Here is a 13,190-nt window from a genome sequence, read left to right as displayed (position 1 = left end):
GACCCTTTTTATGAATTCATTTTATTTTAATATTATTTATTTATCTATTATTACTGGCTTTCACCCTTTTTTAAATATATATCGTATAAACATACATAATTATATTGTTATCTTATTTTCATTATGTTGTATTCTTTTTTTGTTTTCCTTTTTTTATTTTATTTATTATAAATCTTTCATAGTATTTATTTTGAACAGTTTTATTATTATTTATTTTAAGTCTTTTTCCATATAGTATTTGTTTTAAATTGTTATATCATATTATTTATTTTAATTTGTTTTGTATTATTATTTTAAATTATTTTATATATTGTTTATAGAGGTGTTCATGGGCCGGGCCGGGCCGGGTTTGGGTCGGGCCCAAAAAAAGGGCCTAAAATTTTGCCCAAGCCCGACCAGAATAAAAATACTAAAACTCGGGCTTGGCCCGACCAGCCCATATTAATTTTTTATATTATTTTATTATTATTTTTAAATATATATAATACATTAAAAATACTAAAAATATCAAAATAAATATTTCCCAACAAATTGAAAATAAATTTTGAAAAATATGTAGACTTAACTAACACTAAGATAAATACAACTTAACAAGCAATTGCTTCTAAAATAATAAAAAAATTAACAAATTCCTTTAAAATAATAAGAAAATTAACAATAAAATAAATTTTAAACAATATCCAAACAATAACAACAAAATAATAGTAAAATAATAGTAAAATGGTAGCAAAATATGGAGAAAACAACAAGAAAATAACATTCAAAATAAAAAAAAATGTAGATTTTTTTTGTCCTTTAGTGAATTCGGGCAGGGCCAGGCCGGGCCCGGGCTAAAAATATCTTACTCGAGGCCCGGCCCATTTTTTAAACCGGCCTTATTTTTTATCCAAGCCCATTTTTCGGGCCTATATTTTTGCCTAAACCCTCTCACATTTTAGGCGGGCCCCCGACCCGGCCCATGCACACCTCTAATTGTTTACTTTAAATTGCTTTATAAACTATTTATTTCAAATTGATTTATACTTTATTTAAAAATTTATATATTGTTTATTCTGAACCGTTTCATATATTATTATTTTAAACCTTTTATATATTATTTATGTTAAAATTTTTATTTTATACTTTAATTGGTTTCATTTATCATTTATTTTAAACCTTATTATATTACTTATTTTTATATTATTTTAATTCATTGGTCTTTGATTATTTATGTTGATATTTAAATGATGTACGTTATATGTGTTTTTTTTTTCTTCCTTCCATTATTATTGCTATTATTATCGTATTATCTATTCATCTATATTATATATCCCTCATACATATATTAAAGATTTTAATGCTTACTCTCTAAATATTTATTGTTATTATTATCTTTATTTAAATATTTGTTATTTTTTATTATTCTCTCGCTACTAGTATTTATTTATTTGTCTATCCATTTATTATTTGTTTCTTTTTATATATTTTCCCAGATTTCCCTTTTATTATTTTCCTTTTTATTTTACTTATTTATTATTATCATATTATTAAATCAATTAGCTTTGCGTTATTATTACTATTACTATTATATTTCTTTTATATTTATTTATCTATTCTTTTTTCTTTACATACATTTATTTTACTTTATTTTACCATTTATTTATTTATATCCTTTTTATAATTTTAAAACTTTAGATTTTATTATTTTATTATTATTTTTCTCGATCTTTACATCATTATTATTATTATTGTTGTTGTTGTTCGTTGATGATTATCGTTATTGTTTCCATTATTATATTTGTTATTATCCATGCATATTAATATGTTAGTTTATTGATATCAATGTTATATATTATGTTGTATTTTGTATGTTACGTTATTATCATGTCAAATTTGTCACATTACCATTATCCGTTAAGTATAACCCCATTCATGTTTCAAATGATTTTTCTCTAAAACATAATCAATTAAAACGTATATCACTTTTAAATGTTTCATTAATTTTATCTAAATTCACACAAAAAAATAATTTTAAATAAAACAAAGGCGATGTTTGATGTTTAGAAATTTGAGGGATCGTACCCTAACGTGTTGGGTTTCGATCTTTTGTTTATTTAAATACTCAAATTTCCGTTTAAAATCCCGCCTGCGTTTTCAAAACTCTAAAACAAAAGCAATGATTGATGTTTGGGAATTCGGGAAATCGTGCCCTAATGTGCTGGGTTTCGATTTTTTGTTTATCCAAATAATCAAACATTCCTTTAAATTTCCATCCATATTTTTCTTCAAAAAATAAGTCAATATTTTGTGTTTGGAAATTTCGAGAAAACGTGCCCTACGTGTTGGGTTTCGATTTTCCGTTTGATCAAACAACCGAATATCCTTTTTAAAATTTCAATGTATGAGTTTTAGAAATCATGAGATGATTTTGGTATCGAAGGTTTGAAATGTTGTGTTCTACGTGTTGGATGTGATATTTTATTTCTTCGAAACAAGATAATCTTAATATTCACTTCAAGTTATCCAAACATTCATAAAAAGGGACCGTATTTCAAAATTTATTTTAAATCTTTTCAATTTTCAACATTAAGACATTAATTAATCAATTAGGTATCAATTTTGGGCGTTACGATGGTGCTAATCCTAACCGACTCCCGAACCCATTTTCTCAAATTTCGTAGATCAAAATCGTTGTTTTAGTAAACTAAAATATTTTATTAAAATGACCAAACTTCTTGGTGATCCGATCACACCTAAACAAAAAAGATTGGTGGCGACTCCCAATTTTCGTTTTCTTTTCAAAATATAAAGTCGATCCTCATTTTTTAAAAAATAGTTTCAACAATTTTAATGTTATTTTCTGTATCTGTAATATATGAATTTGTATCTGTGAAATTTTTGTGATTTAATTTGTCTGTTTCTGTGCTTAATTATGAAAAAAAAAGATTTAATCGCATAAAAGGTGAAATTAGCATGCTACATGTTTAATGTATGTTTTTGAAATGGCTTTGGACTAATAAGTCCTTATGTAGTTATTTGACCATAATGCATTAAATGACCTTGTTAGACATTAGTAAATAGTTTATTAATGTTTAAAGACAAGGGTAAAATAGTAAAAAGGTATATTAAGTTAATATACATAAAACAAAACATGAAAGTGGCCATAAACACATTGTTTTTACCAAAAATCAAAGGAAAAAGAAAGAAAAAGGGCTTCCTAGGGTTCGGCTCTTGTTCATCTTGATTAAAGTATGAATTTTCGTCTGTTTTTGATAATTTCTACGTTTCTGTGATTGTTGCTTCGTGTTCTTCAAAACCCATGTCTGAATTTCTGTTTCTGTTAAAGATTTCATGAAATTCCATTGTTGATATCATGAGTTTTGTAATGTTCTTAGATGAATTATGAAGGTTTAGTAGATGATTTATAAGCTTTGTCCTTGAATTTTGATGAAATAGAGCTATTTGGGCTAATTTGTGAAAATAAGGTTTTGAAGGACTAAATTGTAAATTAAATGTGTTATTTGGCCTTGTATGGAAGCCATGTATATTTGGCCAAGCTATAGTATTGATGAATTATGCATATTTGTGATTTTGTGAAAAATGGACTAAATTGTCAAAGTGTGAAAATATAATGGCTAAAATGCAAAGTGCCCTAAATATGTGTTCATGGATTATTTTGAATGAAATGAATGATTGAATGGTTGAATTTGAATTGTATTAGATCAAGAACAAAGAAAATCGGACTTAGATCGAGGGAAGTCCAAAGTAGTTGAATAGTTAACTCGTGTTTGTCTGAAATTCGTACGAGGTAAGTCAAAATACGATTATGTGTTAAATTGAGTGAATGTTGCATATACTAGTTATATTCTGTATTGGACGGCCGTGAGAGCCTGATGAATTAATCTCGAATAAATTCTGATAATGTGCTAGTATTTGAAAAACTCTGTATGTTTTTAAAGAAACGTTGACATTGATCAGAGATATCGTGTAAGACCGTGTCTGGGACACAGGCCTCGATTTGAGATTTATGTGTAAAACCATGTCTGGGACATTGGCATCATATTTGATTTCGTGTAAGACCCTGTCGAGGACAGAGGCATCGACACTGAATTACATGTAAGACCACATCTGAGACGTAGGCATTGTACTCCATTATGATGTATTTGTATCACTTCTGAACCGTCTGATGGTAGAGTACAGGATATGAGAATTTATATATATGAAATGTATAATCTTTACAGGTACGTTTGTATCGTACTAAATTTCTGAATACGGAAGACTCTGTTGCTGTGAATTGACTATGAATTCTTGCTATTAACTTCCATTTATATGCTTTAATAGTTAGAATAATTGTATTTGGCTTACTAAGCTCTTTGTAGCTTACTCTGTGTGATTATTGACTGTTTTACAGTTATCGTAGCTAATGAAGGCTCGGGGATAGTCGAGGATCGTCACCACACTATCTATCTCATTTTTGGTACTTTTGAAAGTGTAAATACTTTTAAGTATGGCATGTATAAGCTAGAATATCCATGTATTAAGTTTTGAATTGTATATATGTTAAGCCATGAGAGTTGGCTAGAAAATGGTATGTTTGTGTTAAGCTTTGGTATGATCTTGACTTTTCAGGAAAGGTTTATTGCTATAAATATCTCAAACTAGTTTAGTTTTCAAATTTTTTATTTTCTGCTCTAACAAAAAACCAATTTTAAATCGAGTTTTTCAAACATATGCATGATCCAAGAAATGAGCATTGGTAAGCTGTGAAATGAATTTTGCGATATATCCAAAATACAATGGATATTGAATTATTTTTTTAGAAGATAATCACGGTGTGGTTCGATATTGTGCTTTAGACTATGTTAGTGATCTGGACAAACGACGACCAACTATTAGTTATATGTTTACCATCACAAAGGTAATAGTTAGTAGGAAGTCTACTTTACAATCAATAGTTGTTTTATCTTTTATAGAAGCAGAGTATTTGGAAATCATAGAGGCTGTAAATGAGGCAATTTGGCTTTAAGGGTTGCATAGTGAACTAAAAAGTAAGCAAAATTATGTAAAAGTGCATTACAAAAGTCATATTGATATTCAGTTAGCAAAGAATCAAGTTTATCATGCAAGGATGAAGCACATTGATGCCCGATATCATTTTGCATGAGAGATTCTAGAAGAAAGTGGAGTAAAGATCCATAAAATTTCAACCACTAAGAATCCTACCGATATGATGAATAAGGTTGTGACTATAGTCAAGTTCCAACTATGTTTGGACTTGATTAATGTTAAAACTTGAAGGTTGAAATTTGAAGACACTATCAAATGTTGTTTTGCAAGGAGATTCAAGATGTGAAAATTTGCTAAGGTGGAGATTTGTTAAAGTAGCACAATCCCACATTTAAAAAATACAAAGCTGTGAAGTGTTTGTACTACTATAAATAGGGATTATTTCCCCACCTTTGAATCATCTCAACATTAGTCATTTTTTTCATAAGGTAAATTTTCTTTCTTTCTATTTGTAATTTTCCACTTGTATCTTTTGCAATGAAATATATTTGGTAGTACCCGAGGAACGTAGACGTAATTTGTTGAATCTTTTTAAATTTTTGGTGTTCTTTATTGTTTTTATTTATCTTTTAATATTTTGGAAGGTACAATTTTAGTAATATATTTTGCTATTAAATTACATTTTAAGGAAATGTCTAAGAGTTTGATTTTTAAGCAGGATCATTTGTGAGCCCTCCAATTTACTCTCTTTTACCTTATTCACACACCAACTGCTACTGATGTGGTGAGCCTGGAATTCTTAATCATGTTCTGCTTCATTGTTTTAAGGCTTTGGAGGTATAGGCATCCTTGGGCGTTACGGTCGATTCTATTAGATATTATAATTTGAATATTCCAAAATATATTTGCTCATGTATTTGTATTTAATGAATGAACCTAGAGTGGATGAATCTAGTGGTCATGCATGAATGTACTTAACTAGATACATGATGTATTGAAAGCAATAGTCACTTACAACTTCTATATACAAATTTTTATATGATGAAGCATAGTAAGAGAGAGCGAAACACACCAAAGTATAATATAAGTGAGTTCATCTTTAGATTCCTTCCCAAGGATTGTTTCTTCCTCTACAAGATAATTATTCCTTTTCCACCTCTTTCTAACATGTTCTGCTAGTGTTTTGAGATTTGTTGAAGATTGCCTAGATGGAAAATATGGAACTAATATCTCATGTTTGCTTGCATGTTTATGGGGTTTATGGTTCTGGTGTAACTTATCTATTTGGCAATAGTGGGGTTTTTCATGCAATCAACTTCTTGCTATCGTTGATACTTCCATGCAAAACTGGGTTGATTCAAAAGTTGTGCTTCAGTAGTTTCCTCATCGAGCTTCTCAGGCTCTAGCTGCTACGACCACTTGGACAACTCCAGAATGTGGTTGGTGTAAATGTAATACGGATGCAATGATTCTCTAGGTAGAAGGGACTTCTAGTTTTTTGCTGTGATTAGGGGTGAACGTTCGATTGAATCGAATCAAATGAAAAAATTTTGAGTTGATGAATCCTATTTTACCATCCTAACTCAATTTAAAATTTTCTTGAATCGAGTCGAGTGAGAGGATTCAAATCGAATCGAATCGAATATATTTGTTTATGTTAAATTAAAAAAAAGTTATTTTGGTCCGTGTAATCACTATCACCTATCGTAATCAATTTTGCCTACCATAATCAAATTTGTTATTAACTTTCATCCCCTCATAATTTATTTATTAATACTTTATATACGGGTTAGCTTCTTTGCTTGTTTAGTTACTTCAATTATCTTTTGATTCTTGTCACTATGTATTTTGAAATTAAAAAATATATTAAATGTAAAAAATGTGATTTTTTAATACAAATTATCTTAAAAATAAAGTGTAAATTGATACCAACATAAAATTTTAACACGAATATTTTATGACATCATCAATAATTCAATTTTAACAGAAATTTATAAAGATTCAATATGATTAAACAATTCAATAATATAAATATTAAAAAATGTGAAATTTAATTTAATAATATAAATATTAGATATAAATAAAATTTTTACTCTTTAGATTTAATAATTTTTTGAGATGGTTTTGATTTTTGATTTAGGGTAAATGGTGAAAGTAAAAGTTTAGGAGAAAAATAAAAAATTTTGAAGGTTTAGGGGAAGTAAAATTTTGAGAGAAAAGTAAATGGGGAAATAAAATTTTGGGGGAGGAGAATATATTCAAAATAAAATTTAGGGGGGGAAATGGGTTTGGGGTAGATAGGGGTGGGATGGGAGGGGAGTAAAAGTTTTGGGAGGTAAGTAAATAGGTTTTGGGTTTGGTGTAAAAATATAAAATATTATAATTTGTATTCGGATTATTCGTATTATTTAAACTCAAAAATTCAATTCGATTCGAACTCGAAATGAGAAAAAAATTCGTGTTAACTTGAATAACTCAATTTGTTCAAATCAAAATTTGAATTTTTTTTTATTTTTTCGAGTAGAATCGAGTTTTGCTCACTTCTAACAATGATACAAGATGATGCTATTCGGTTCATTTCAATTCTCTCGTGTCATAAGATAGGTGCCTTTGATGTTCATATAGCCGAGGCTGTTTCGATTCACAAGGCTTTGTCATGGGTAAAAACTTTGCAGCTAAGCATGGCTATTTTCAAACTGGATCGCGCGGTGATGTTTAGTGTTGAACAACCCCTCGGTTTATCTTTCCGAATTTGGTACGATTATTAATGATTATAATGCTTTGAAAAATCAACTTCATCATGTGTTCTTTCAATGGGCTCGACTAATTGTCAATAAGATCACTCAAACATTGTCTCAAACAGCTTTGTTATATGCATCTCATTTTACTGGGAATCGCTCACGCATTGTCTCAAGCACCTTTATTATATGCATCTCATTTTACTGGGGAAAAGATAGATGATAGGAATGAGTGTATGGGGAAAAACTTATTAGCTTTGGGTTTTAATTTGTCCTCCTATACTTGGATTTATTTTCCTGTACTCTTAATATAATTTATTATCTTTCAAAAGAATATATAGTCAAAAACACTTTGCTCTTTAACCTATAATCTAATTATTGATTTTTTTTATAAATATAATTTTAATATTATATTTTTAATCAAATCTAGTATATTAAATGACAATTAATAAACATTGAATGTAATAGTAAGACATATTACACTCTTAAAAAGAATATTTAAATTTAACTCTTAAAAAAAACAACCACAAATTATAAAAAAAATAATTTTGAGGAAACATAAAAAGATAACTTGTCATCCAAAAAGTTAAATAAACAATGTGGAAAAAGAAATCATTCATAATTGATTAACTTAAAAAAAGATAATGTTGACAAGTTTGGGATATAAACAAAAATATTCTTAAAGGCATATCAGCCAAAACAAGTTTCCTGGAAAAACACTTAAAACAACATCCAAAAGAAGCTTGTATTTTTTGGGCTGAAAGATACAAATTAGGAATCATATGTAGACACTTGATTAAATTTGGAAATTTTCAAATTATTTTAAATTGTGATAATTTCTAATTTAAAGTATTTTAGGTTTATATAAATTTTGGGTTGGGACCATTTATGGTTTACATCATTTGTAGTTATACTAATTTTACTATTAAAGTTTCTTAATTGCTAAATAAAATTAAGTAAATTTATTTAAATTTAATATAAAATTAATAATTATCAGAAATATTTTTTGAAATAAAATAAAATAAATATTAATATAATATAACCTTAATTCATTGCTGTTATAAAATAAAGAGAGATAGAGAGAGTAAAGAATAAAAAAAATATGGGAAGCAATAAAGAATATATTTTATTGATCAATGGGATAATTAAAATGCTTCATTAGAGTTTCTATTTATAGGTATAATAAGTATAAAAAAAATAGACATCTAATTCTGATAGTTGTTAGAATTTAAAGTACATCAAACCTTTATCTTGATCTTGATGGACATCTATTTAATAAGATATTCATAACAATTACAAATATTTTATTGTAATATAACATTTAATATTTTTATTGTTAATATTATTATCTAATTTAAGAATTACATGATAAATAGAAATGGATTCGATTTTTTAGGATTTAAAAAACATATAAAAGTTAAAAGGAAAATTAGTAAAAAAAAGTTAGGATTTTCAAATAAATTAAAAACAAATGAAAATAAAAATAAAAATTTACTTTTTTTTAAAATAGGTTTTGAAGTCAAACAAAATCAAAATAAAATATATTTTTGAGGTTTTGAAATATATCATTATTTTGAGATTTTGCATTGTATTTTGATACTTTTTCTTTATCTATTAATTTTAATAATATAGATTTTTATTCAATATTTATAGTATTTTCTATTCACTATCAAGATCATATGATAAAAGCTAAAATCGCATATTTAATAACAATAAATAATGGTAATTACAATTTAAAAGTTATAAATTAAAACTAATTAATATTTTAGATTATAATTTTTCTAAATATATATACTTAATTTAAATTTGGAGTACTTTAGGTTATTTACTTAGGTCTTTTCAAGTTTTGGTTATTTTAGGTTAGTGTCAAATTTAAGTTAGACCAATTTTGGGTTTGAGTCCATTTAGGTTTAGATTGGACAAATTTAAATTGTTAACTTTTTATAATCAAATCAAATAAAATTAAACTTGAATTTGAGTTAGAATTGACAAGATTATGATAAAAAAAATTATTATAAATATTGAGGGTTAAATTTATTATTGTTCAAATTAATCTATGACTAGGTAATAAAAATGGATAAACAGGATGAGGGAATATTTTATAATTTTTCTTAGTTCGGTGATAAAAAAGAAATTTATCAAAAATTGAGTGAATAATTTTTCTGAAAAAATAACTTAATTTCTAACAGTAAATCAAAAGAAACTTAATTTCCAACAAAAACCAATCTTATGATCACTATTTGCAGAACTTAAATTTGCTATTCTTGACTGGAAATTAGATATTAATATGAACATGATCTGGAAAATTTTCATCAACATTTTCAACCATTTCGAACTTGTAAGGATACTTCCCTTTCTTCTCCAGCTTTGCCATTTTTACCAAATGTTTCAAACATTTTCCGTTTGGTTTTGATATAATGACTGGATTATTTTCTCCAAATAAAGGTATGAGTCGCCTTGCCATGAAATTCTCCTTTTCTTCATTTGCAAATCCTTCTATTTTCACAACTTTGAGATCATCGAGCTTATCAGGAACAATGACTGAAGTTGAGAATTTTCCAGTGCTGGGTAAGTTATAGCATTTTGGATCAAGCTGCAAGTTTTGGTAAGATATTTCAAGTGTATATTTGTGCATTAATTTTTTTAAAGAAAATTAATATATACATATAAAATATACAAGTATGTGACATTTATCCAAGTAACACTGCTTATACCATAAAATATGCAGAGTACGTCAAAGAAATGGGGGACTTACAGTGATATTAAGCCTTTTCAGGTTAGGACAAAGCTTCAGAAAGCAAAGTAAGGCATTGATAGATTCTCTTTCCATTGAACAATCAATCCACCAAAGCTCTAGTACGCTCAAATAATATTCGGGGCATCTACTCGAAAAGGGTAACTTTTTGCACATCGTTGTCTAAACAAATCACAATAACACCGATCAAAGATTGAGTTATGAAAGGTTAGCAAAGATTTTGGTTCGACTTTTCAATTTGCTTAAAGGATCTGTGTCTGAGTATACACGATCCTTCAAAGACATGAAAAAGAAAAACACCCAAAAGAGTGAATATCCATCTAAAACACATACCCATATCCTATACGAATACACAAATTCCAAAATTACTGAGAGTCATAGATGAACGAATGAACATACCTCGTAAAACCATCTGCACATTGTTAGAGATTGAACATCCTTAATGCTTCTCAAAATCGAGTTGAAGCATTTATACTTGTTGGCGCAGTCACAATGATTTCCTTTACGGAGACCACGAGAAAAGGGAGTCTCAATCTCAAAGTCCCATGTCCACTGTGTTAGAGCACCTTGTCTGATATCAATCATAGCGTCATCCAAGAGTAACCCACACTCACAAAAACGAATTAGGGGAAAACAATTACATTTCCCTCTAAACCAAAAGGATACTAAGTTGCCTCTATATCTGAAAGATTTTAAAGACGAGCCTTCAAAACTGAGAGATTGTAAATGGGGACAATCGAGGACTACTAACTTACGAAGCCCTTTGGCCTCTTTTATCTGTAAAGATTGTAATCCATTGCATTTGGCGATAGTCAAGCTTCGAAGAAATGGCAACTTTGGCACCAAAGAAGAAACTGCCATATTAGAAAGGTGGCTTACTGATATGAGATGCAAAGATTTTACCCTCATTGTGTTTGAAGGTGGCTGTTCGCTTTGCGATGGGTGATTTTCCTCAAGCAACCAATCAAACATGTACCGACGTGACAATCGGTTAGGCGGTGCAATATTCATCTTCAAAAACAAATCAAATGGCATCGGGAATTCTTGTTTACCAGCTGAGAAATCAAGTTTAAGTGAACTATTGCTGGAAATGCTAGCAACTAAGCTGCCTCTTCCATGACCCAGCTCAAATATGAGACCCCACTTATTTCTAGGCCTATGGCGTGTGTCAAAATCATCAACAAAGCTTGTTATCGCTGTAATGGCAGCTTCTATTGTTATTACATCATGGACTGAGTCCAACAAAGCCTCTTTCCAGTGGTGTTTCCAGTGAGTTGAAAGGAAAGAGGTTCGGACAGCGGATTTAAAAGGGAGAAGCGAAATGATGTGGTGAAGGATGTCATCAGGCAAATGACTGATGAAATCATTTGGGTCCATATTATTTCTGTTCCAAGAGAAAAAAAACAACAATATTCATCATATCAAAACCCAAAAGTTGTTTGATCATAACAAATAACAAAATCCCCCCCCCCCAAAAAAAAAGTACATATAAAAGTTCTCACTTAGCCGAGCTTTTTGGGACATCGACATGTTTGTACGATTTCTCTTGATCATGCTTCCATATATACATAAATGATGGAATAATTTGGTGAAAAACGTAATCCTTTAAACCACTGGTATCCGAATACCTGATCAAATACAACCAGACTGAACTAAAATACTGAAAGTTTAGAAGAAAATATAGCGATAAACTAAGAGGTGTTACCTGGAACTTGAAGTGTTCCTTGGGTTATTATCATCATCTGGATCATGCCTCTGTTTCTCTTGCTTAATTTTCTTTCTCCCGACTTTCTTCTCCATTTTTCATCAGGGCATTGTTGAGTATTCTAAACATATAAGCAAACTAACTTTGAACTTTCTTGCCAAAGGGGCCTTGGAAAAGTGTTTTTAAATTTTATAATGGAGATTCTTTTAAATTGAATAGTCAAAGTTTATGTTAATTAGATAAGTAAAACAACTGCTATTGTGGTGTCGTTAGTGGAATTGGATTATAAAACATTGGGCTCTACTAACCTTCAAGAGTCCAAGGCTGGTGATGACCATTTTGTTCCTGGGTCACTCAATCCAATCAACTCTTTCCTTTTAGTCCAAGGGTTGAGATTTGATCTTGTTTTGCTTCTAGTGTGTGTTGTTTTTGGTTTTGGGGTTGATTGTGTTTTGTAACCACTCTCTTTTATTAATAAATTAGTTTTTTTAATCCCAAGTTGATTTGGTGTGTATAAATTAAAATATATTTAATAATTTTAAATTTTTTAAATGAAGTTTTGAAAATTATTAAAAAAATTCAATATTTTACTTTAATGAAGTTTTAAATGGAACTTTTATTTAAATAAAGTACAATAGAAAATATATTTTATTTGAATACATGTTTAATTAAGTGTTTTTAACATATTTTATACATTTTTTAAAATATTTATGTAAACTTTTATAAAATTTGGAAAAAAAAAAAGCTAAAGTTGTTTAAAAATATTTAATTTTAAACTGCTTTAAAAATTTTAACAAATATTTTTAATTTTTTAAGTTTATCTTCAAATTTTAAAACATATTTATTTAAAAAACTTATATATGATATGATGATATGTGCATAATTTATAATATTGGTTAAAAGTAAGGTATACTTTTTGAAAATCAAGATCAAATAATTCATCAACTGATTGTATTAATTTAGCTTCAAAATTAATAAAAAAAAGGTATATTCTACCAGAACAATA

The 13,190-nt window shown here is 28.3% G+C and overlaps 1 protein-coding gene across 3 annotated transcripts; it reads right to left on the bottom strand.

The window, feature by feature from the left end:
• Positions 1-9,932: 9,932 nt before the first annotated feature.
• LOC107960313 (F-box protein At2g39490) lies at positions 9,933-12,365 on the bottom strand. Of its 3 annotated transcripts, none has more exons than XM_016896631.2 (5): positions 12,185-12,363; positions 11,982-12,107; positions 10,879-11,863; positions 10,480-10,641; positions 9,933-10,317 (listed from the first exon to the last, which is right to left on the bottom strand). In XM_016896631.2, exons 1-5 carry the CDS (start codon positions 12,277-12,279, stop codon positions 10,000-10,002), a joined length of 1,686 nt encoding a protein of 561 aa, XP_016752120.1. In that variant the 5' UTR covers positions 12,280-12,363; the 3' UTR covers positions 9,933-9,999. The 3 variants fall into 3 exon arrangements, with proteins under 3 accessions (XP_016752120.1, XP_016752121.1, XP_016752122.1); XM_016896633.2 differs by having other exon boundaries at positions 9,964-10,288; positions 12,185-12,365; XM_016896632.2 differs by lacking the exon at positions 11,982-12,107 and having other exon boundaries at positions 12,185-12,364.
• Positions 12,366-13,190: the final 825 nt, after the last annotated feature.

Source organism: Gossypium hirsutum, chromosome A05 (genome assembly GCF_007990345.1).
Source record: "Gossypium hirsutum isolate 1008001.06 chromosome A05, Gossypium_hirsutum_v2.1, whole genome shotgun sequence".
NCBI lineage: Eukaryota > Viridiplantae > Streptophyta > Magnoliopsida > Malvales > Malvaceae > Gossypium > Gossypium hirsutum.
Note: the sequence above shows the minus strand (reverse complement) of the source record. Positions and strands in the feature narration are given on the sequence as shown.

Bases quoted from the DNA above. Each gene is read 5' to 3' on its own strand.
- LOC107960313 (XM_016896631.2), bottom strand. From the start codon at position 12,279: ATGGAGAAGAAAGTCGGGAGAAAGAAAATTAAGCAAGAGAAACAGAGG. The intron at 11,864-11,981 runs GTGAGAACTTTT...CTCTTGGAACAG, and splicing joins GTCCCAAAAAGCTCGGCTAA to AAATAATATGGACCCAAATG. The intron at 10,642-10,878 runs GTATGTTCATTC...TGATTTGTTTAG, and splicing joins TGTGCAGATGGTTTTACGAG to ACAACGATGTGCAAAAAGTT.